The following is a 24422-nucleotide window of genomic DNA, read 5'->3' on the forward strand; positions in this document are numbered from 1 at the left end:
AATAATCCATGCCACGTGTAGGCCTATTCATTGCATCAGGAAAACGAAGTTTCAAAACTATCCCCCAGCACGTACGTCGGTAAACGTTTAATCATGATGAAATGCTATACTTCAATCGAGATTAGCGCTAACCGATGTATTTTGTTTGCACAAAACAGAAATTTCAAGCGATAACGCCGATTAAACTAACCGATGTAGAAAAAATATAAATTCTAATCAAATGCCACCATTTTAACGGCGATTACCTGAAATAAAGAGAATTTGGTTGCACAAAGGTAAACATCGAAAAATAACACCGGTTAAACTACTTGATGTGAGAAAATTTAAACAGGCAATTCATGGGGGATTAAATCCAACCAACGCAGATTAGGTACCTAAACTGATAGCTGTGTTCCAATTAGTTTTTGGTAGTAAAACTATAGAATTCAGAGTATAAGCTAAACATATGAATGAATTCCATCTGTTAATGAAATAAAAAAGTGTATTTAGCTAATATTAGCATTCAAAATTGGATTCTGATTTTTTTTGAGGTTAGTTTTCAATCTGGTTCGTCTGCAATAGCACAACACTGGCGACAGACAGAACATTTTCATGGGGCATGCGTAATAATATTATAGTCACCGCTTCAATAACATAACCTCACTTTTGTGCCATTTGTTCAGAACTTGCACCAGTTATAGAATAATAGAATAAGTTATTGAATAATAATATAAATTTTAGAACTCGTTATAGAATAATAATATAAAATATAGAATAATAATTCTATAACTGTTCTAAGGTTCAGAATAATAACATCTGTCGGTTAAACTACAGTGTTGCCGGATTGTGAAACCGTTAAAATCTTGCTTAACTGGAAAACTCAATCGGGATTAAAAACTAACCGATCTTTGTGGAACAGAAATGAATCCGTAAAACTAACGCTGATTTGTTAATCGGCATTAATGTCCATATTTAACAGACCTACGTTCAACTGGCCATATGTTTTTTCTAAACACGTTTTTTTGGGATAATTTCTTTGATGCAGCTGTTCCACATTCACCATATTATTATACAGAGTTTGTGAAAATGAAAATATTCATTAATCATCAAAACAATACTATTATTATACGCTGTGGCTACAGTTACGGTAACCGTAACTCCATTCGCGTTCCGGTAAACATTTGCGCAGGCGCGGCTAACGCTATTTACATGTGCATTGTGGTGTTGATGGTTTTTGGTCACATGGTTATGATAACCTATCGTTTCAATGAAGTTAGTTAGAAATAAGTTAGTTAATAATGAAGTTAGTTAGTTACTTAGAAATCATAACCATGTGACCAAAAACCACAAGCACCACAATGCACATGTAAATAGTTCATCATCACCACAATGCTTCATCATAGTCATAGTTACTTTTGTCATCTTAATATAATGCATTGTTTGGAAATAAGAACTTGTATTGCTAGATTAAGTTATGTTTTTATTGACTGATTTTTGTATGAAAATTGTCCATGCTTTTCTTGTAATGGCCTATGACATGTATAAACAAATAAATAAATAAATAAATAGCGGTAGCCGCGCCTGCGCAAATGTTTACCGGAACTCGATACGAGCTACGGTTACCGTAACTGTAGCCACAGCGATTATTATATTCATAATAAAAATATTATCATTATTATAAAAAATATTTATCAATTATCAAAAAATATTATTGAGGTTGAGTGGTATCAGGTAGAAAGCAATGATAGAACAGCTAATGTTCCTTTTTTAATTCGATCATATGATTTGGTTATTTTTCATGAAATCGTATGTACCATTAATGAACTTTGAACATTAATTCTGAAAAATCTAGAAGGAAAATTGAAATTTGGGCTTCGAGGTGCACGAGATTGATATTTTCAGAATCTATGTGCAAAATTTGGAGATCTAAATCATTCCCGTTTTTCCGGTATGATGCAATCCACAAGTTGTCATGTTTTGATGCGAACAAACGAACAAACGAACACACGAACAAACGAACAAACACAACCCTACTATCTCTTATTATATAGATGCTATCAATCAATTGATTCCAATTAGGCTCATTATTATTGCTATTAATAGATTAATTCCAATCAAGTAATTCCAACAATTTTTTTCAATTTGATTCAAAGTTTATGTAACTATAGTAGCCCAATCAAACAGGCCTTACTCAAAGTGACTCCATAGCATAGTTGCGCGCGTGGTCAAAAGTTGCGGGTTCAAGACCTATTAGACTCATTTTGTTTGTAAATTTTCAACAATTACTTGTTATCATTTTGTAAATTATTATATTATTTTCAACTCTCATGAAGATTATCCACGTAATTTTGAACATAATAATAACAAATTATTTCGTTTTTAATGTTACCTGGACATAAGGAGATTACACTCTATAACATCAAATTTTCCCTAGTGCAAAGCACGGGTTACCTGCTAGTTATTATATATTTATTATTTTGAATGCATAATCTCCCTAACATGCTGATTATAATCACTTTCGAATTAATATTATTATATCACATTGTTTCATACCATAAGAAAACAATTAGGTTTATCATTGTCATCAACCAATGATTATTGTTGAGAACTAAGGACATTGATAGACATCTCGTCAATCAGCTGTAGAGGTCAGAATTTTTTGTTCCAATTCTCATCGATGGTTCAGACCGAACATCGAATATCACTTGACTCCCCATTGTGAATATAACAATGATCGGACTGAACGGAGTCCAGTCCATTATTTTCATTATCAATTTATATTTCATTTTTGTTTCTCTCCATTGTTATGATATTGAATCAGTTGCAATACAGTTTGTCACTTACCATATAAGATTCGCTTCCAGGCCCATGCACTCTCACTTCCTACTAGGTTTTACTTTCATTGTTGTGGGATTGAAATCAATCTGGATAACAGAATAGAATGCATGTTGATCGATTTTGAATCTTCTTGCTCCTCTTTTATCCAGAACAGTTTTGCATGGGATGTCCGGTGATTTTGAGATTCTAGTATGAATTCAGTAGAATTGAATTCTAGTATAAGGAGTCTAATTGCTTGATTATAATATACTAATCTTTAACATTGAAACTTCAATATTGAAGTGGCATTGTTCCTTACTATTTGTCATCTGATAAGTTTGTACTGTTTCATCATGGATCATCCAGTAAATTTTGTTTGAAGAGCGCTTAAAATTCAATTTGAACAATCGAATAAATCTTATTATCCAGAAGTTCGATCTTACTTTGATTCATTTATTCAACAATACAAGAATGGCATTGCAGAATATCGATGAAACTATTGAACAATCACATATAAGCTGTGTCACTAATGAGAACAAGTGATTTATCTAATATTCAATTAATAATAATCGCCTATCAAAGTCTCTGTCGGCGGTTCATTTTTAATGATTTGAACACGTGAACAAGTGCAGATGAGGGACTGCAGGAGTGAAGGAACAAAGCCAGAATTGGTATCAGGACCACCGCAGTCCAAAATACACTCGTCATTATGTATGCTTCAATGATGATTCGTTAATTGTATTCAAATGTCGGCCTGCCAATGAAATTCCTTCTCTTCCGTTCTCTATCCTCATACCTTTCAAGACTGATCTCTATTTCTATATCTTCTTCTTTCCATCATCTATTCTATAACGACATTCCGTAACTTGTACGCCTGGACTACAGCTCAGCGATCGGACGTTTTTATTTACCTTCACGTCGGAGAACATATTGCCGGCTGATATGACGTGGGCCGAGTGCTGTTCTTTCGTGGCCAACGCAGCTGGAGTCTCAATGTAAATGAGTCGATCATTTTCGACCGCTATGTTTATTCAGCATGCTGTTTGACTTTTACGATTTTACCAGTCGATAAAAAATGTATTATCACTGTTTCAATTAGCATTGTTGTTGGAGTGCTGTGGAGTCGTTTTGTATTATTTCTCGAAGATGAGAGCTGACTCGGCCTTCGTCTTTGGTGCTTTCTATTCTGGCTTCTCAAATAATAAGGCTGAATCATTCATGGAGGCGACGCAGTGGCGGACGCTCGTCTTCATTAATTTAGAGCTTCCTTATTAAATACAATATTCCCCGAGAGCGATTTGTCGGTCTCAATCAAGCAACCAGACCCCTCTCCTATACTTCTCCCAAAAACCCCATTGTCATTATTCACAGTCGGATCAAACAATGGTGGAGAAGCAATTAAAGACACACCGCGCCACGCCGCGCCGCGCCACAGTCCAAATTGCGGCAAACCCAGTCGGGCTCTTTGCCTTCCTCCAGCTTATTTCATTCACGAATTAGTCGAGTTGTTTAGATTATTCAAGAATAATTATTAATCAACTATCATCGAGTTTGAAAGCCTTCAACCTTGTCATTCCAAATACGGTACCGTATTTTAAATTATCCTTGCTGTGTGGAATGAACACTTGTTTCTATCAGAGTACAATTATTTAATATGATTCTAATGATTTACGATGTTGTAGATTAACAATAATTGATGTATGATAGAAAATTGCACTAGCTGCTCATATCTTGTTCCTTCACTGGGATTTTCATTATGTTGAGATTCATGATTCAAATACCGCATTCAATTTAATTCAATTAATGTAATTCGAATGGTTTTTGACATTAATTTGTAATATATGATTAATTCAAAGTATTTAGCCAACCTTAAAAATCCAAGAACTATCTAGAAGGAAGTACTAGAGGCTATAGTATAGGAGAAATTGTATATTCCTCAGGAGGATCGATGTGTAATTTGGAGTAATATAAAATTGCAATATAGAATCTGAATTTTTTTATTGGAAGGAGCAATATTTTCACTGTGCATTTTGCATATGCTTTTTTCGGTGGTTGTCTATAACTAATGTAATTCTTCAATGTGAAGACTGGAATGAGCAGCTGGTGATAAAATATTGGATGAATACATTTTAATATAAAACACCTGCAATTTTTCTTGTGTTCTGTTTAAAAAACATAAATTATGAATTAATATAATTAAATTCAGGATTGGAATTAACACTACCATCAATTATTTTATTTAAATTCGATTTTAATTGAAGTTTCATGGTGTTTTATTATTAAAAATCATTGGTGCACATTTATAACTCTTGTTTCGCTTTCTATCTCTGAAAGTTTTGGTTGGACTGAAGTAAATCATGTGAGTAATAAAACATGTCAAATGGTTTAGAATCATATGGCAGTTTTACACAAACAGTTTGAAAAATATTAAATCTGTAGGCTACACAGTTTTCTAAAATTATCAGTGAGATCATAATTTTCGGAACAGTTTTGATGGCAAGTACTTTTTGATTAGATTCGGATTTTGATAAAAATTATAAGCAAGATGTACAAAACTACAGCAGTATTAAGATGTTTGAAAAATATCCAGGTGAGTGAGAATCTTGTTAAATTCTCAGTACCAAATAGAAATTTTAATGGAGGCCCAGGTCAATCAACATCTTCATCTAGTGCTCTAGTGATTGGAGTTTATGATTCAAATGAGAAAGACGGTCAACAAGAATTCACGGAAGCTGGACAAAAGGTGAATGACACATCTAACGGATTATTGAGAGAGCTAGTCAACAAGCAACCTATAACTTTGGGTAAAGCACAAGTCTATTCTCATCTAGGCATAGAGGGATTTACACACATTGCTCTTGCTGGACTTGGACCCAAAAATCCAAACCGATTAAATCACACTGAACAACTCAATGAGGAGAGAGAGAACATTAGACTAGCAGCTGCCATTGGAGTGAGGAAAGTGCAAAATAAAGGAGCTGGTAAAATTTCGGTAGAAGGGTTTACTGAACCAGAAGCTGCGGCGGAGGGTTCAATGCTCGCAGCATATGATTACAATGCCAATCTGTCAATCGATGTGACTCCACCAGCGATCAGTCTCTACGAACACAGTGACACGAACTCGTGGGCAAGCGGAGAAATAAATGCAGAATGTCAAAACTGGGCGCGACACCTCTCTCATGCTCCCGCAAACTTGAAATTACCGGAAATGTATGCAGAAGAAATTTGTGACAGACTTACAAGGTATGATATCAGAGTTGATATTCGTAAAAAGGATTGGATGCGTTCAAGGAACTTGCATGCTTCTTTAGAGGCAGCTAAAAGTAGTTGCCATGGACCTATTCTTTTAGAGCTGAGCTATTGTGGTGCTGCTCCAGAAGATGGAACGGTTGCTTTTGTTGGCAAGGGGAATATTTTTGACTCTGGTGCTCTCTTCATCAAACCTTGCAAAGGAATGTATCAGTTCAGAGCGGATATGGCTGGAGCTGCAGCTATATGTGCAGCTTTCCAAGGCATTGCACGCAAACGCATACCAATCAACATAAGGGCTGCAATACTTCTGTACATGAACATGCCCTCTCCAATGGGATTGAAACCGGGAGACATTCTTCAAAACAGAAACAGTAAGTACATGAGAGCATCAGATCCCGACAATGACTGTAGACTGGTGTTATCGGAGATCGTTGACTATGTAGGAACTTATGTGCCAGATGTTATAGTTGGCGTGGGAACCTTCACAAAATCCATATCAGATGCGCTTGGTATCAGTGCCACTGGTCTTTTTACTAGAAATTATCCATTATTCACTGAATTTCATAGAGCTGGATTGGAGTCTGGTGACAGAATTTGGAGAATGCCGTTGTGGAAACACTTTGCACATCTGAACACCAAGTATCCGGATGTGGATTTGGACAATAGAACCGCGAGATCTGGAGGAGATCCAAGTCAAGCAGCCGCATTCTTGGAAGAGTCAGTGCCATTGGATTTAACGTGTTGTTGTCCCACAGTACGTCCCTACGTGCATTTGGATTGCTTTGGAACTGGCTTACTTGCTCAGACCGAGAATGAAGCAGAACCGTACTACAGGAAAGGAGTAAAAATGGGCAGGCCAACACGACTTCTCATACAGTTCTTGTATCATAGAGCATGTCTCCTCCCGAAGAAAAATAAATCTACTGAGGTAGCAGTCAAAAAAGCTTGGTAAAGTAATGTGCTTGTCATGTAATTTTCTTCAAAGATCAAATTGATTTCCCATAAGATTGTCGTAACATACAAAGAGATAAAGCGAAAAATAAAATTATTGTGATACACAAATTAATTGTCATTGTCAATTCAAATAAAAATTTTGAGCAGAGTTGCTGCCATGATTGCTTTTATTATGAATTTAAGACGTTCAACATTTATAGCAGCATGTCTATTATTATGGATTTTGGACGTACTTAATCTTTCATTTTGAGAGGTGATATTTTCTTGATAAATCTTCAGATTTTATCAATCGAATTTTTTTCTAAAAAGTCAAACTGGAGCAATTTAATTCGGATTATTTCGCTTTTACATATATGATTTAATTTATTATTACCTAAAGAAAAAGATAAGAAAAAATAAGATAAAACTGGTGCTTTGTCTCTCTCGAATCTGAATTTTGACATATATTGTCAATATATAATGATTCTCATTCTTGAACCATCACTAATCTCTGACTAAATTCCACATAATATGCTTGTTTAGCAAGATCAAAAAATGTTTTCATTTGAATTAATATTATTTTTCAGTTCTGTCTAATGAATAATCCATACATTTTTCTCTGTAAACAATAATTTGGAGAAAGAATTCTTGATATCAATGGAAATTTCTTTAATCATTATCAAGAGTATAATCAGAATCTATCTTTGCAAGCTGTGGTTGTTTTTAAGATTATGTAGCAATGAGAAAAATGGTGAGAAAGCTAGAGGTTGGGGGGATTTGCTCCTTTGGGACCTCTGGGGAGATTTCTTTGCACAGGTTTGTTAAGCGCCTGATAATTCCAGAAAGGGTTCAGAGTCTTGGAAGGAGTTGTAGGAAATGAACGATGGAAATGTTAATTGGCGGCGAAGACGAGGTTTCGGCTGAATGAGATGGGAAGTGGATTGTGAGGAAGAAGTAAGAAGGATGGAAATAATGGGATCCGCTAGCATTTCTCCGATTTCTCTCTTCTTCTGATAATTTCTTCCACTACTGTTCTGGAGTTTGGTGGCCCGAGGCATCACGTGCCATACACATAAAACTGAGGCAGACAGCTTAATGGAGGATCATCGGCGTCAGGGTTGCCGAAGAGGTACTGTTCCAAGAAAATGAGCAAATGCGTTATAAAACACCCTCATCCCTTCCACTCTCACGAGTACTGTATAAACGACGATCTAATTTCGTTGTGTTGTTTATTATTAATCGAGATCGGAGAGGATCTCTTGGATGAGGTTGGCCTGAAAGTTTGCGAGGCTCTTATAGACAATTCAGCACTATTTTGAAATTCAATAACCAATGAAAATCAACGCTCATCTTGAAATATTATCAATGAAACCAGATATGATTCACCTACAAGAGCTTCTCCTACTTCCAAATTCATAATAAAACAGCTTGTATCTGAACAACAATTATCTAATATAAAATGTAGATTAACAGTCAAAAAGATTTAATAAGATAAATTCGCTACTGTATTGACATATTAGCTTCAAAACCAAGCAAATTTAGTGAGATTCACGTTATAAGGTCAGTGGGAATGATAGGGCGAAGCACTATTGCCAATTTTCCTCTTCCACCCCATTGTTTAGTAGATAGCTATGGTTCAAGTTATTCCGGTAAATCTGATCTCATATTAATTGATGATGATTTGTATCAATTATTAACAATTCTATACAAAATATACATGATTTATAATTACATGATTTATATATCTACATGATTCGATAATTCATTCGCATACAATAAGATGATAGGTGATATATTCCACCTATATTTTGGTGATTCTTACATAATGCTACAAACAATACCCAGCTACAGTGCGGCGTTGGAGGATAGAGCTATCTGCTCGTCTGCTGACAGACAGGAATAGCAAACCAATGTTATTAACACTGAATTTATAACACGAATCTCTCCATAGTTGAATGATGTTTCCAGTTGTTGATGTAATTACACCTTACAATATAGCCTAACTTGTCTCAATTTCAAAAATGTAGAGTTATTTTTTTGGGAAATTGAACGATAATTGACAATATTGAGTAGAAACGAATGATGTGAATTTGTAGGAGTCAACGATCTGAGCAGCAACAATGACTGGTGGGACCAGTGATGATTGGAAATATCGAAACAAGAGCTCGACTGATTATTGGGTGAAATTGGGTGATAATTAGGTAGTTCATGTTCACTCGCCAACGTCCCCGTTTAGACACGTCTTTCCTGCTCAACAAATTACATGGTCGAATTATTGATTGATTACCTAGCAGACAGTGGGATTAAAAAATTCCCTGGTGAGCTATTTGATTCACCAGACTGTATAATCAATGTAATTACAACTAGTTTCAGAGTTTCCTGTTTCAATCGAACACATAGTTTGATCTCTAGGTACGAATTATTCACGTTCATAGAGTTTCACCTGTTCTCTTATGCAATGTAACACTATAGGTGTGTCATGTGGATGCAGTAATCTCAAAGTGGTGCTTTCCACCGATGATTCTAGTGTGATAGACTAGTAGTCCTTCACACTCCTCGTAGTTCCAGTATCACGCATTATCCATAATAGTATTCCACTTCTCAGCAAAAAGTTTACTAGTTCTCTTGTAACAAATTTTTACTCATTTTATTTTTAGGGTGTTTTTTATTTTAAAGTTCTGAGAGTTTACTGAAAGTAATCATTTGTTTTTCAATCAAATCAAATTCAAAATTTCTAGTTCATTTATCTCTGGACTAAAAAGTGGACTCAAATCAAGTCAAGTGGATAGCATAACCTATAACTTTTATTCATCCATAACTCTACCTTCATTGTATTATCATTCATCCCATCATCATCACCTAGGCTTAAAATACTTCTACAAAGTCGACTTTGTAGAATAATAAATAATACATAAATGAGTTCCTCATAAGTGATCTCTTTCCATTGTAAAGTCTATTTCTTCTATGCACACCGTCTTCAATTATTTTCTTGAGAAAAGGGGATACGATACAGTACAATGTATATTCACTCTGAGCTTCTCCTCTCAAATCCCAGTCGTAGCACTTACATTTATATTTCATTCTGCTAAAAAAGTTGAGAATTCTGAATTATTTTATCATTATGTTTTATGAATCACACTCCTCATATTGACATTGGTCATCCAAATACTTCAGTACCGTACAGTATTTTGTTTCCTCTCCAAATTATTTCATGTATGAAACATTATTATTCTTCATCCTCCCCTTCATTTGGACCCTCTATTGATTCATAAAAATTGCTGAAAGAAAATGAGGAAAACTTGAGTTATTTCTCTTCAAAATTGAAATAGAATAGCGATAATATATGATAGGGAATGATATAAGAATATTGAATCAATAAATCTTTCATAACAGCTTTTTTCTTTCACTTTTCAAAGTATGTTGTAAAAGTGAATAAGAGGAATCGGATAAGTATCAAGGCCAATAATTATCTATGATAAATTAAATTCAAATTCAAATGTATTTTGATCATTTTGTTTTGACTAGAGAATGTGGTAAGTTTCATACAGTTCCTAAGTCTATAATATTGATATTCGTGTGATCTTCACTAAAGTTTGAGGTGCATGTATAATACAATAATGAATTAATCCATGTACTTATTCCTACTGAGATTCTAAACATTCAAGACTTATACAGCATCTACAATAGCATTGATTCTGTACAATTTATCTGTGGTACTAATGTAATCGATTCCAATGCGAGTGTCCCAAACCGCAAAGTTGAGTAAAAAAATTCCCGAAGGCGATCTCGAGGCAGAAGTTTAGTGTCAGGGAGGCGTTGGCTGCGATTCGATTCAGATTTCCGGAAGCATTATTAATGCAAAGATTCATCCTTTGGTGGAACCCTTGGAGACGTCCGTCTGACGGGTTAGATGTGTCCTATAAATGAGGAACCTCATAAACGCTTCATGGGCAACAGTGTTCTACTGATGCACAGCTACAAGTTTGATCCATTACTTTTCATGAATAAGTTGAGACTTCAAAAATCTAGACGAAGTTGGCTTTTTAGCTGCGCGGATATGGTGGGGTTTCTGCAGTCATTCTGTTTTTATGTATGTCCTAGTGCTTCGCACCCTTATCACCCCTTGCTTTGCATATTCACCCTTCTAGTTCCGCAAGTACTGTACTGAGTGATGACAACTTCACGTCTGGGACCAGTGACACTTAAATTATTCACGTCAACTGTCAAACTCCTGCCTTATCAATAATTTCACAATACAGGCCTCCTTGTTTTCTTAGTTGTTCAAATGTTCTGGTACTTATCCTTCTGACAGTGGATTCCAGTCTTGAATTTCCCCTCGACGGTCATCAACATGTGATACCTCTCAAAAAATCATTCAAACTCTTCTCCACATTAACTAGAATCAAGTGCCACCTGCCAACTCATCTCTTCTTTTTCCTAAATTCTCACGAAATCTCTACTCTATCAATAATATATTTCACTGAGAATATAGGAACTTCATGAAAAGATTCCCAGTTCACTAGTTGATGGATCAGAGTTCAATTAAGTTCCTCAGATTATTGTATTGAACTCAGTACTTCAAATTCTGTCATAATAAGAAACAGCAATCAGGTCTCAAATGAGCCCTTGCATTTTCATTAGCTCCGGGCACTCTGTTGGTTCAAAATAGCATGATTTGAGAGTCAGAAGAATCGAAAAGAAGATTCAATTCCTCTTCAGGCTATTATGTACATTCATGTTTTCACATAAGTCTTTATTATTTTCATCACTAGCAGCCAATGATCGCTTTCTTTCAAAAAATAAAAAATATTGGATTCGAACTGTTAATGAAAGAATGAAGATGATAGAGTTTAACACTGTATTCATCATTCATTGCCATGACATGATATTTTGTTTTTGGTTATGTCACAGCATAATCGAAGGACTTAACAGACCACATACAATAAGTTGCCTTGAATACTCGTACCTAAAAGTAAAATATTAATGCACATGTGTATAAACACTCCAGCTTTTTATGGCTGTCATGAACTTTCTACAATTTGGAAAACGTATATCGTCACTATAATAACATCAGTATTTGGTTTGTTGCAATCAACAGGCTCATAATTACAAGCATTATTGAAACACCTGTCATTGCCTTTGTAATGACCACATCATAGATGGGAGAGCAACATAGCGATGTTTGTATGTTTGGAATTATTCGAATTACATGGGGAGACGGGTTCACGTGCTGGATAATTGTTGCAAATTTCGCTGCAAGGTAAATTTCAATGATATTTTGTGTAATGGGTAATGCGAAATGATTTATTTTTCACATCATGTAGGCTTTATTGCTCCACTTTCCCCAGTAAATCCATATTGCTTCCTGACCTCGCTTTTATAAACGTGAGTTCAAATGAATGTCTACTAAAATGAATTCGAAAAATGATAAAATGGTAGAATACGGTTCTATGGAATTTAGACTTTGTTCGAACTTAATCATATAAAAAAGATGAGATTAAAATATTATAAATTCTAGAACGACTCTACTACATTCTTGAATTCTATATGGAACAAAATAGGCTTCATTGATGCAATTAAATTCACACTATATATATCCAGTGAGTATAGAATTTAAGTTACATTCTATCCTGACTGACTGAATCATGAAATGAAATAATATAATATTGTGAATAAATTCAGTATGATTCCTCTACCATTTCTCATTCAGTACTGAAAATATCATATCTTTATTCAGTTTTGGAATAACTCTACATCGACAATATTAATGAAATATTTCAGATATCAGTTAAAGCACTAGATAGACCGGATTTGTTTCCTTTTTCAACTTCATACTTCATATATCTCCCTCTCACCCCTCGAAAGAATAAATTATTCAAAATCGGAATTGCATCGAGCACAGGTGGTCCCTGAATCAACACTGTAGCCTAATACAAATTTTCAAGGCATGATGGGGAGGGGATAGAAAGAGAACATCTGTAACAGGAACAGGAAGTTGAAGAGAGATAGAATAAAGTATGATCGAGAGGGATAGAAAGTTTTGTTTGTTGTTTGATGGGAAAGAGATAAATATTTGAATAAATGTGAATGTATGGAAGCGCAATCGAATTTATTCAGCATGGGATAAATTAATTTCTACCAATGGAAATTAAATTATAAAGGGGAAGTCACCATTCCACTGGAACTGATACTCCCTTCTCGTTGGCCATTCTGTTCAATAATATGAAAAATATTGCATGCAGTTGATTCGATGTATCGGTATCACTTTAATCACTTTAATCATGAGTGAGAAGGCCTAATCAGAATTGACAGTTGAATGGGCTCAGTGCTCAGTGCACACACTAATACTTAACAAGTGCGTGTTCTAAAATTACAATAATGGCACGTACCAGATGAATGGCTTTGAACATTTTTTTCAGGGTTCTAATCAATTTATTACACTCATTTCATCCTGTTCCATTTCATGTTTGTTATTAATTCCAGCGTGGACAATGATCTAAATCAACTTTTAAGGTGTATAATGCTCTGAAACATATGTGATCCTCATACATGAATATGATCTGATAATATGATATTTTTCATTGTCAAGTAATGCGATCCATCCATATAAATCAGGGGAAATGACTCCAGCTAACACAAATCAGATTGAATAAGTGGAAGACGATAAGGTTTAGGAATAATATGTTGATAATGAAGTTGAAAAGCTTATTATCATCGTTCATCGTTCAACTTTATACATAATAAATTTCATGCGTCCGTTCATGATCTATCTCACTAAGATGATGATTTCAGTAGCCTTCTCAGCTATTCACTATATGAAGGGAAAAAAATTTCTTTATAACTTATATTTATAAGTTAGAAGGTGAGGAAGGAAGGGAGGGAGTGGCAAGATAGGTAATCGGCAATGCTGCTCTTCTATCTTCCTCCACAATCATTATAACGGGTACTCAACTATAAGAAGAAGAAGAAAAAAATGAAGGAATTTTATTTAGTTAGAATGAAGCTCAAAATAACATTCGGGATGATTATTCAAGTAATCAAGTACATCAACAAAATAACATTTATTCGGTTTTGAACAGATTAATTTCTTACTTCAATCACAGATCTGTTTACTTAGTCTCTGTTCCAATAAAGGCATATTGGAAATCTTATTGTGGATTTATCAGTCTTCCAGTGTGAACTTTCTCATAGTGAAGATGGAAAACTAACTGTGATCCACAATTAATTGTAGTCGGTGATGAGTCAAATTTTAATTGTGGGGCTTCCTAGTTGGTGTGTATGTTCACCTGATTTATAACCCTTATCCGAAGAAGCAACAACAAGCGGGCTCATTTGACTAGAGTAGACAAAAAAGATAAATAAAAAACCCCGTAAACGTCAGGCTTCTTTTAATAACGCAACAGTTAAAGAAGCTTTCTTAGGGAGACGAAGCCGTTCATCCATCAAGATCACTTTGTTATTTTGCTCCCCTCCGCATAGTTCAGTTTCTTAACCATCTCCTCTTTAATAAGCTCTTATTTATGGCCACCCTTAATTCCGGTTCCGTATTCAGTGTGGGCGAAAGAGGTCTCCATGCATATCAAACCAGTCAAATACGATTGAAATATGAGCGGGGTGCAGTGCATACTGGCTCGAGTGTATGTATTGTTGTGGGAGGTGGAATCAAGGACACAATTCGGGTAGTTGGCCCCCAACGACTCACTTTATTCCCGTCTTAGCGGAAGTGGAAGTACATCAGTACATAAATATACTTGACAATGTTTTCGCTTTTATTTCCTCAAGTAGGCCTTCATTTTTTTCGCCAATCTTTGATTCCCGATGATAAAACTGTTCTCGATGATGTCACAATGCTCCTGTATCTGCAAACGCCTCAAAAAAATAATCAGATGTTAATAAAATTCATTGATTGATTCATTACTTCATTTTTCAACCTATTAATGCAGTGCTTAAATTTAATATTATCACAATTTCAATTTCAGAAACTATAATTTTTCAATATCATGAAAATACATCCCAAGTGTGATTATTAAAATTCTATGATTCAAGATTCTGAATGGCGCGAAAATAAGAATTTAATTTATAGCCGAAGTAAGTTCGAACATGGAAGAATCCTGCATGTTTTTTGTTAATTTAAATTTGTAAGGTCTCTGATTACGAGAAGGTTAGCGAAGAGAAAAGCTTTTTGTTTGAAGACAATGATAGTAGTATTATGGAGGTAATAATTGATAGTTTGACTACACTAACTATAACCATAAACTACGTTGAGACAAAGCCGAAGCATGCCGAGTGATGAGTAGAAGACAGCAAGCCAGGCAGGCATACCGTTGCGGGCAAGTGTTGTTCCTGTTCAAAGTTCAACTTGAGACTTATTACTCTTGAGACGGACGGATTCCTGACGAAGTTGTGTTCGGTCAAGTCGAGCAGCTTTCATCGTGAGCACACAGGATGGACATAGTTTTGAGGAAGCATTGGAATTCGACGCACTTGCCGCTCCGTCTGGCTCAACTTGAGCACCAAAGGACGTCTAGAGATCTGCGTTGTCAGCATCGTTTCATAGGTCCAAGAAAGCATCTTCAGAAAAAATGCATCCTATTTCAGAACATTTTCTCCTCCTGTGCCGAAATTTGGAAAATTGTACTCTACATTTAGATGCTTTCACTTACTACAGAAAAACTGTTACTGGAACACTCGAATTTGGACAATATTCACATTGTTTTCAAAATACCTTTTGAATATTCATTTTCTACACATCCTATCCATATCTATATTTGATTTTTGCATAATGAGTGGTGGGTTGATTAATAAAACTGATGCATAACTAGTCTGTTGAAAATTCTCTTCCATATTTACTGAACATAACTCACAGATAAAAAACTGAAGAATTTTCATTAGATCTCGAATAGATCTGCTGCTTTGAGTTACTAAGATCCATGCACATCATCTGATATCTTCAGTAATCGGTACAAGTAGAGTGGAACAAACAGAGAATTGTGCCTTATTCGCAAGCTCTGCATTATTCTGGGATTAACTTACTCAGGTTAAACTTATATAGCCACACTCGCAGCGTATTTAGTAACTCCTATAAAGCCTAGGAAACATATATTTGCAGTTATAACTCCAGTACATGCTCTACTTCATCTATGCAGTGAAGTTACATCAAAAAATCTATATTATTTTATTCATTTCTATATATCTGAACAGCAGAAATAGGTATAGAATCAATTTTATCAATTAGAGACAGACGTAAGGTAAGCCCTCTCTAAATAATCTACTCACTCTCTCATGCAAAATAAAATACAGCAAATACATTTATCAACCGTTACGTGATTAACTGTATTCTCACATCATTTTATCATCATTCCAAGCTTATTTTTGGAATCTTATCACACCTATCATCAAGGTTAATGTACAAGAAGGCTCTTTTTACTGTACTTCAACCACTATATGAAACAATACTCTTTCCTAAACAAGCTAGGCATAGATTCGATCTCTAATCACCAAATTAAAACTCGTTTCATGTGCAAAACGTACATTTTCTACTCAGGCGTACACGATGGTTATAACGGCTAGCTAATCTGGACGTGCCGCTGCGTAAATAGAACATTGTTTTCGTGCACGAGTAGCGATCACGACAGGCGCCCAATGCAGTATTTAGCATGATTTATTGCATGCAGCCGGCCACACCAAGATAGCATCTCTTCAATGCTTCTGACCAATCTCAAACATTTATACAGCGATTAGTGGAAATTGGACGAAGTGCGAAAATATAATAAGTCAAGTTCAAGATAACGATCTCTTTTCGTTCAAATGTACATTCCGAACAAAATGCAATTAAGATAACATATAGATAATATAGATACGTGGGTTTTTGGAGCGTGAAATAACGATAGGGACTTGAGTTTTAATCCAGCACTAAATGATGACTAAATAAGGTTGATTGTTATGATGAATTTTCAAAAAATATTAATGGATTGTACATTGTACTGATGATGCAGTAGAGCAGTAGATATGTACAATGATGGTAATCACTTTAATGGAAGTTTGAATTCACTCAATTTCTTGCCCATGAGCGATAAAATTCCCCTCATCCATGAGCAGAAACTCCTTCTGAATGAACTCTTGAAGGATCCTTTTAACTCTTGAAGGAAAAACATGTGAAATTTCTCTATTGGTAGTGATTTCATTGAAAGTCATGTAAACCATCATGCATAGTTTGAAAAATAATTTCTCCAATCTGTATTATTGGAATTATTCTTGAATTGAGAGCATCTTTATATCAAAATTCTATACCACCGTTCAAGAAAATTTACTTTATTGGTTTTAAGAATGAAGGAAATAATTATTATTATAAGTCAAGGTAACATGTTTGCAGCTGTAATCGTGAAAAGCTATTGAATAGTAGAGCCTGCAAAATCATGTAGGCCTTTTTTCGATACATTGCCATATTTGAAGGTATCTGTGACCTAGTTCCTTGCAATTGTCTAAGTGAACAATATTCATAAACTATACATCTTACGCGAGAGCAACCTTTTAAAACCTCTGAAAAAGGGATTTCTTCAACAAAAGGACATGTTCAGTCTGTTGATGTTGGCGGCATGTCGGTAATGTACCGAGCTGGTTGTTGGCGGTGGTCTTGTGTTTGGGCGAGTGAGACGGGACTGCTAGCAATAGAGTGCGTTTGGCTGAGAGTTTGGCTGTTATCACACCCGGACCCGGAAGCCACGCTCTCTCTGCATATTTCAAGCGAGAGTTGCTAGAGGGGGCGAGAAATAGTACGAGGGATGAGTATGGAAAAAGGAGGATGAGGATGAATAGGAATGAGCAGGAGTAGAAGGGGAACGAATAGAGGAGGAATAAGGAGCAGCAAAGGCTCACAGCCAGGAAGCCCTAAATAATGCTCTGTCACTCTCCATCCTATCCTGTGTTTTCCCATTCGGTCCTTTGCACCAGTCGTGTCAAGAGTAAGATGGTGCTCCACGGTGGAGATGGTGATGGTGCTTATCTAGGCAATGCATGGCAAACACTCTGCCAGGCTACGTTTTACCGATTCTTTTTGTGAGCATTCTTGTATGAAACACATAATATTTCACTCTGGAGTTTTTTACTTTTCCAATTGAAGGGAAGGTGTTTACTGCAGGAATGTTGATAATTCACAATTCTTTTTTTGTCTTGGGATGTAAATCAGAGAGACAGTCTCTGATAAGTCAATTCCACCTTCTGATGATGAATTGAATCACTCGATTTTTGAGAATATTTTTTCAATTTGAATAAGTAATATCAGCTATTACTGAAAGTAAATTCATATTAGATTAGGTCAGATATCAAAACCAGGATTGACATTTTTTCAATTAGAAGACTTGTTAGCTTCTTGCTCTATAACACTAGCTAATGCTAGTAATAGTAGTTGTCGTATATCAGCTGCAATGAAGTAATAGGGTTAAACGTTTCATTAGTCTATGAGAATAGACCTATTAAAAATGAAAAAACTATCTGGAGTTCAATACAGAGACAATTTTAAATGCACAGACAGGTTTAAATTTTGAAAACCAATTTCATGATCAGTTCTAACATTGTAGAGTTAATAAAATATGGTTATAAAATTATCCTGAGTTGAACATGATTTGCAATGACGAAGGAACAAGTATATTGTAAAGTCTAAAGACTTGAACTTTCTTTACGAGTTTGAATCTGTGTGGAAATTATAAACGTCTGGTAATAAAGCTGTACTGCAAGTATTGAATAGGCTTGTATGTTATATAATAATTCTCAGACTTGTCTTGTCTCTTCTTCAATAATAGAGGAACATTGACTAGAGAATGACTGTGGACTGACATATCAGGTCCTAAAACTTGGACTCTCAGAGACATGACACAATAACATGCTTATTGACACAATAATATGGTGTGACTCATAATTTTAATTACAAAATCAATCATTTTATGTACTCTAGACTACAAACGCTTGTTTCAACATTTCTTTGTTAGTACATAATATGAATTCTATTATTTACGACTTTGCTATGGGGTTCCAGTTCACTGAAGCTCATTAATTCATACTATTCAGATACGATGTTTTGATCGTAAAACAGACGTAATAATTTCCAGAACGACTTAAGCCTGTTTGACTATTTTGATGGTGTCTTCGCGTTACGTTTTGGATACAAGATGGTTTTGAAATGCTAGAACGAGGGTCGATTCAGTCAAGAGAACAATTGAGTCTGCACGTAATAAAGTTCAGAGATCCATGGGGATACTGGTTTGATAACGAATCATTAGTTGAGAACAAAATTGAATCACAGTAAGTTACGTATGATTTTTCATGAATCACATATAATTTGAAAATGCAGAGAAAATTGAAAAAGACAATTTTGAACAATTATTGGATAGATGATCTACTGTATTATTGTCACTAATAACTTCTCTCATGGAAAATACTTCCCGATTCCTGGAAATATTTGAGTTATATTGTGCATTTCTACTTTGTGAAATCAATTATTTATCGCAGGCGAATTCATAGAATCTTGACTACATCAACATAAAGAACATATCAACATGAAATCTGGAATGTTCAGAGTCACTTGATTTTTGAATAATTATGTAGTTGAATAAAAACACAAATATGTTGTCAAATTCTACACAGTTTTAGTCACGAAATCATGGTCGTGTACCGAATAAAACTGTGTACAATTGGACAACATATTTGTGTTTCTATTTAATTATGGAACGGTTCTACAATATTGACAATGACTCAGTCGAATTATGTAGTTATTTTCTTGTGGAATCTTTCAATAATAACGAAATATATAGTTCTTCCAACTATCCATATTTTGTCGGACATGGAGTATGACATTAAAAACGTATAGATTTATAACGGTCGGTATCTTCATATTTATAAATAAGGGACGAATTATTGATTAAATTAATATTTAAATCAGGGACATTTAAGCCAACAATTATTGAAATACTAAATATTTGATTGTTTGGGAGCCCCTGACCTTTTATAATGAGTGAGGGATGTGGAAAAAACTACCTACCATCTCCATGATTTAAAAGAAATCATAATTGATAATAGTCTTGAATGATTAATTTGGTCTTACTGATTGATGTGATTAATAAGATCAGACTCAATCCGGCTGGGTTTTGATGCTCTTTCTTTTATTGAACCCACTGTTATTCGAGCCTGCCCAATGTGGTCTATGTTGTAGTACACCACCGTTCTTCATTTTGAGTGTGCTAGCTCGGTGCGGTTGTCAAAATACGTTTTCTTCTTGTCACGGTTGGCGCAGTTTCGAACACCATGATGTATGGCACTGGCCTGCGAAACCTTGTTTCTCACAACACACTTCTACAAACCTCACTCGACGCTTTCCTATCACTTTTCTCTCTTCCACCTGTCTTTTTCACACTTTTCCCTCTCATTCACTCCACTCTACCGACTGATCCAATACTCTACTGCAACTCCTACAACGTCTGTCTCCTTCGTTCGGATTCGTTGCTTCGATTGTCGAGTTGGCAGCGACAGGCTAGAGTAGAAAAATGAAAGGTAAACAGAGACGTGTCGGCTACCTCCTCCGTCCTATTCGTCCCCCTCATATTCACCTCACACCTGCCTGTTACCCGTCCAATATTGTTTTTTTCAATATTATATTCGATTTTCAGTTACTGCATAGTTTTTTCTGAATTTATGATTTCATCATATTGAGTCATTACTATCCAAACATGTTCCATGAATGGAGTATATGAAATTTTGAGTAGTGATCTTTTATTCAAATTAGTTTCACAAGTTTAGAGAACGAAGGTAGGAGTATGCGGACTTTCTCTCGATTGAAAAACTGTTTACTATTCCATATTATACATTTTAGTATAATATTAGATTCTTGTATGATATTATGAACGGTTGAGGATAGCTTGAATATTTTTTAAAATAATTTTAGATTATAGTGGAATCATGCATTCCTCATTTCATCATGGAAATTAAGTGTTTTTCACATTTTTACAAAGTTACACAGTTTAAAAACTAATAGTGACATTATCAACGGTCGAGGATAGCTGTGTGATCTATAAGGCATCTTAATTTGTTTGATAACCCATATTGAGGATATCCCCACTGGGGACTCAGGGCGAAACTTGCATATCAGAGGACGAGATCTCCCACTAACATTTCATATCGAAATAATTTGTGTAATATGATTACCGCAGAAAAATATTATTATTTTGTACACTCTACAGACAAGCAATGATAATGCAAGTCCTTATTCAAGGATATTAGAGTGAACTCGTTAGTCCAATATAAGCAATACAAACGCTATGACACTCCCAATTACGGACTCTATTTCGGTCCTCTGTAGCGTTTGCTTGGCTCCAGAAGGGAGAATGCTAAAGCCAAGCTTTTTAAATTTGTGAAAGGGAATTGAATTATTAACGCGCCGAAAAATGCCTTGAGTACGCCCCAGGACAAGAATTTTCCTACTCATTGTTAATAATTAATAAAAACTCTTTCTCCTCCTGAGTGTTCATTAACAGAAATGATGCTCTAGTGCTAGCGGAGGGGGCGGATAGGTTACTCCTTCTCAGCCAAGAAGGGCAGCTCCGTTTCTGCAGAGTGAATCGTTTATCCTTGTCTCACTCACTGCATTCCTCTCTATCTTTCAAACCCTATTCAGTGTTTTTTCCTTGCCATGCAAGCTCTTTCGCACTTCGATTATTTTTTCTGTGAAGAACTTAATGAGTACAACGCCCATCTCATCAAGAGGAAAAGACCTCAGAAACATTTATTATACTCTTGCTAAAAGGCTACCATGGCCTATACTTACTAAGTGTAAATAGTGTATTTTTCAAGCGCATTATAACAAACTATGCAATTTATTGTAGTGGTACCAAATTAACAGAGTTCTCTCAGTTTATATAATTCTACTTACGACAATCACTTAAATTTATCATAGAAATACGTTCAACTTTGTTTAAGTTTGTAGAAAAAATGTCAACTGCATTAACTGTAGCTAACTCATTGATATTCTTCAATTGCTCCTTCCATTGTTGTCATAATTTCACTATTGCTCACTAAAGATGTAGACTGCTATCTTGCTAAAAGGTTTTCAAAGTGATTCATTAAGCTTAACTGGGATCATCAACAGTGTAAGAAGTGATCTTAAACAGAGTACAGGTAGAGTTTATTAGATAAAATATGTGTTAAGTCTTTAGTCATGATCTTTTCGAGAACAAATAAGAGAAGATTCGTCAATATTTCCGAGAATTTGATAAATTCTTATAAATCACGAGCTAACAAGCTACTTCTGAATCAGAAATAGATTTTCAAGTTCCTCTTCGAAAAATAATTGGTTTGAATAATCACCAGTCTCAAGTCACCTCTTGATATGAATAATTTTTTAATATCATTGCTAATTGGGAGTGGAGAACTTTTCCATGTGTTTTTGGAGAGATACAAGTCATTAAAAGCCACTTACCGGCTAGATGTCAAGATAACTCCACTGATAAGTAGTAGATTTATCGTTAGTTGGCAAGTAGATTTGACAAGTAGACTTTGACAAGCAGCTTGCTGATAGCTGCACAAACCAAATATTGATCAGGTGGTCATCTATTCGATGGAGAGTGTTCTATACGAAAACAATTTTCTGTCTTGTCAGCGCGTTTGAAATATGATTTGAATATCCAATTTAGTTATCAGCATTGTTGCCGAAGCTTTCAGAGATAGCAGGAGTCGACTTCGACATTCTCATTTATCATTCGTGACATCTTGTTTATTATTAGATGTTTGACTTGCTTGAGCGGGCGCGTGTCATGGAATATGTTTGACAGCTTCGACGAAATTCACCTTCACTTTGCAGCAGGGTGCATGCGATGTGTGCTGTGCTGTCCTGTGCTGTGCTGTGCTGTGCTGGCGGCAGCTATAGAGTATTTCTCGTTAGTGGCCTTCCCAACTTCATAGACTCTATATGATCAGATCAACAGAATCAACTTCACAATTGATTGATAATCATTTTTGGGAGGTTTGAATCGATTCATCCAATAATGTACATTGATAATAATCGTTGCGATTCACAATGGAATTATGATGTTAATATAATCTATATTATGTTCTCTGCATTCAACATATGATTATCTAATATATTGTATTAATTATCTACTAACTATTACTATTATAGATCATTAAAGTACATTGTATATTGGAAACATATTATTGAAACTGTTTGCAGTTACTGATTCTATTAATAACTGGATTTTCATCACCATGTTAAAACACTTTTTTTGAAGTCTTCTAAACTCTCCAACAGCATTACACAACTAAACATGACTGTTATTACATTATTCTACATCTAAAAATTGTGAGACAAATCTTACTTATCTGACTGTTATCACATTATTCTACATCTGAAAATTGTGAGACAAATCTTACTCATCTATCATAAAATTTATAACTCATCAAAGTTTGTCTTTTCTCTTCCACATACCTTATACATTGATAAAACAGCTCGTACTGTCTTTATATAATCGTATAAGATATAATCAAAACTTAAATTCGTAATTTTGTTTTTCAGGTAAGACCTTTCAATATATCAGAAGAAGATTGAGTATGATTTGAGATGGGCTAAAACTCTGGTTGATTGAGGCAAGTTTTGGTGAGTAGAATACGAGTAAGCTAATATATGTGTTTGAATTATAACTTCAGTATAGAATTAATAAAAGTGAGAATCTCTTCCACGGAAATAGATTGATTAACATCCCTTTTCTCAGCAGCTATTCCAATTTATATTTTTTCCACTTCAATGATAACACTCCCACTGTCATTTACCAGTTTTTTCCGAGAATCTCCCGTGCCCTCGACTGCTCGATCCTGATCAATGCCTCTGAATATTCGGCTATCAGATTCAGCTGACCTCTGATTCTTTGAATAATTCGAGTGAATACTGTTGGATAGATATTCCTTTTAAAACACGAGATGAAACATCCCGATTCCACCCATATGAAAAATCAACCATAGCTGGTGTGCCTTTGATCCTTCTCATGGAAAATGTTGAAATAAAGTGTCTTTTTTCAAAAAGCTCATGTTTTCACGCTGTTATCCTCGTCGGTTTTTGCTCTCGTGCAGAAAGAACGACTGTCCACGAGAAAATTCACCCGTGAAAGTTGACTTCTAGCCGACTGTGTCAAAGAAAAATTGTTGCTGGAAAAACGACCAGCTCCATCTGAAGCTTCTCCCTTCGGCGATTGGAATAACATCCAATGAACGCGTGTTATATGGCTGCACTGAATGAACGATAAAGAATGATAATTAGCCTATGTGCTAATTTTAGTATCTCTTCTCTTATAGGTTATTCATGCTCATTTTAAAATGATAACTCTTCTCTTTTAGTAATCAATTTGTTATTCCATTTTGTTAATAGTTCAGTCAGAGTAGCCTTCAATGAAAACCTTTTTTGACTC

General features: G+C 35.2%; 2 protein-coding genes across 3 annotated transcripts in view; both read left to right on the plus strand.

The window, feature by feature from the left end:
- The window catches only part of LOC120350533 (limbic system-associated membrane protein-like), a 330692-nt gene that overhangs the window by 158781 nt on the left and 147489 nt on the right, over nucleotides 1-24422 (plus strand). The window lies entirely within an intron of this gene.
- Nucleotides 5144-7150, plus strand: LOC111053731 (cytosol aminopeptidase). Its single transcript, XM_022340650.2, has one exon. The coding sequence runs from the start codon at nucleotides 5342-5344 to the stop codon at nucleotides 6998-7000; it is 1659 nt and encodes a 552-aa protein (XP_022196342.2). The 5' UTR covers nucleotides 5144-5341; the 3' UTR covers nucleotides 7001-7150.

This window comes from Nilaparvata lugens, chromosome 3 (assembly GCF_014356525.2).
Source record: "Nilaparvata lugens isolate BPH chromosome 3, ASM1435652v1, whole genome shotgun sequence".
NCBI classification, from domain to species: Eukaryota; Metazoa; Arthropoda; class Insecta; order Hemiptera; family Delphacidae; genus Nilaparvata; species Nilaparvata lugens.

What these genes read in the sequence shown, in the direction of transcription:
- LOC111053731 (XM_022340650.2), top strand. Translation starts at nt 5,342, where the DNA reads ATGTACAAAACTACAGCAGTATTAAGATGTTTGAAAAATATCCAGGTG.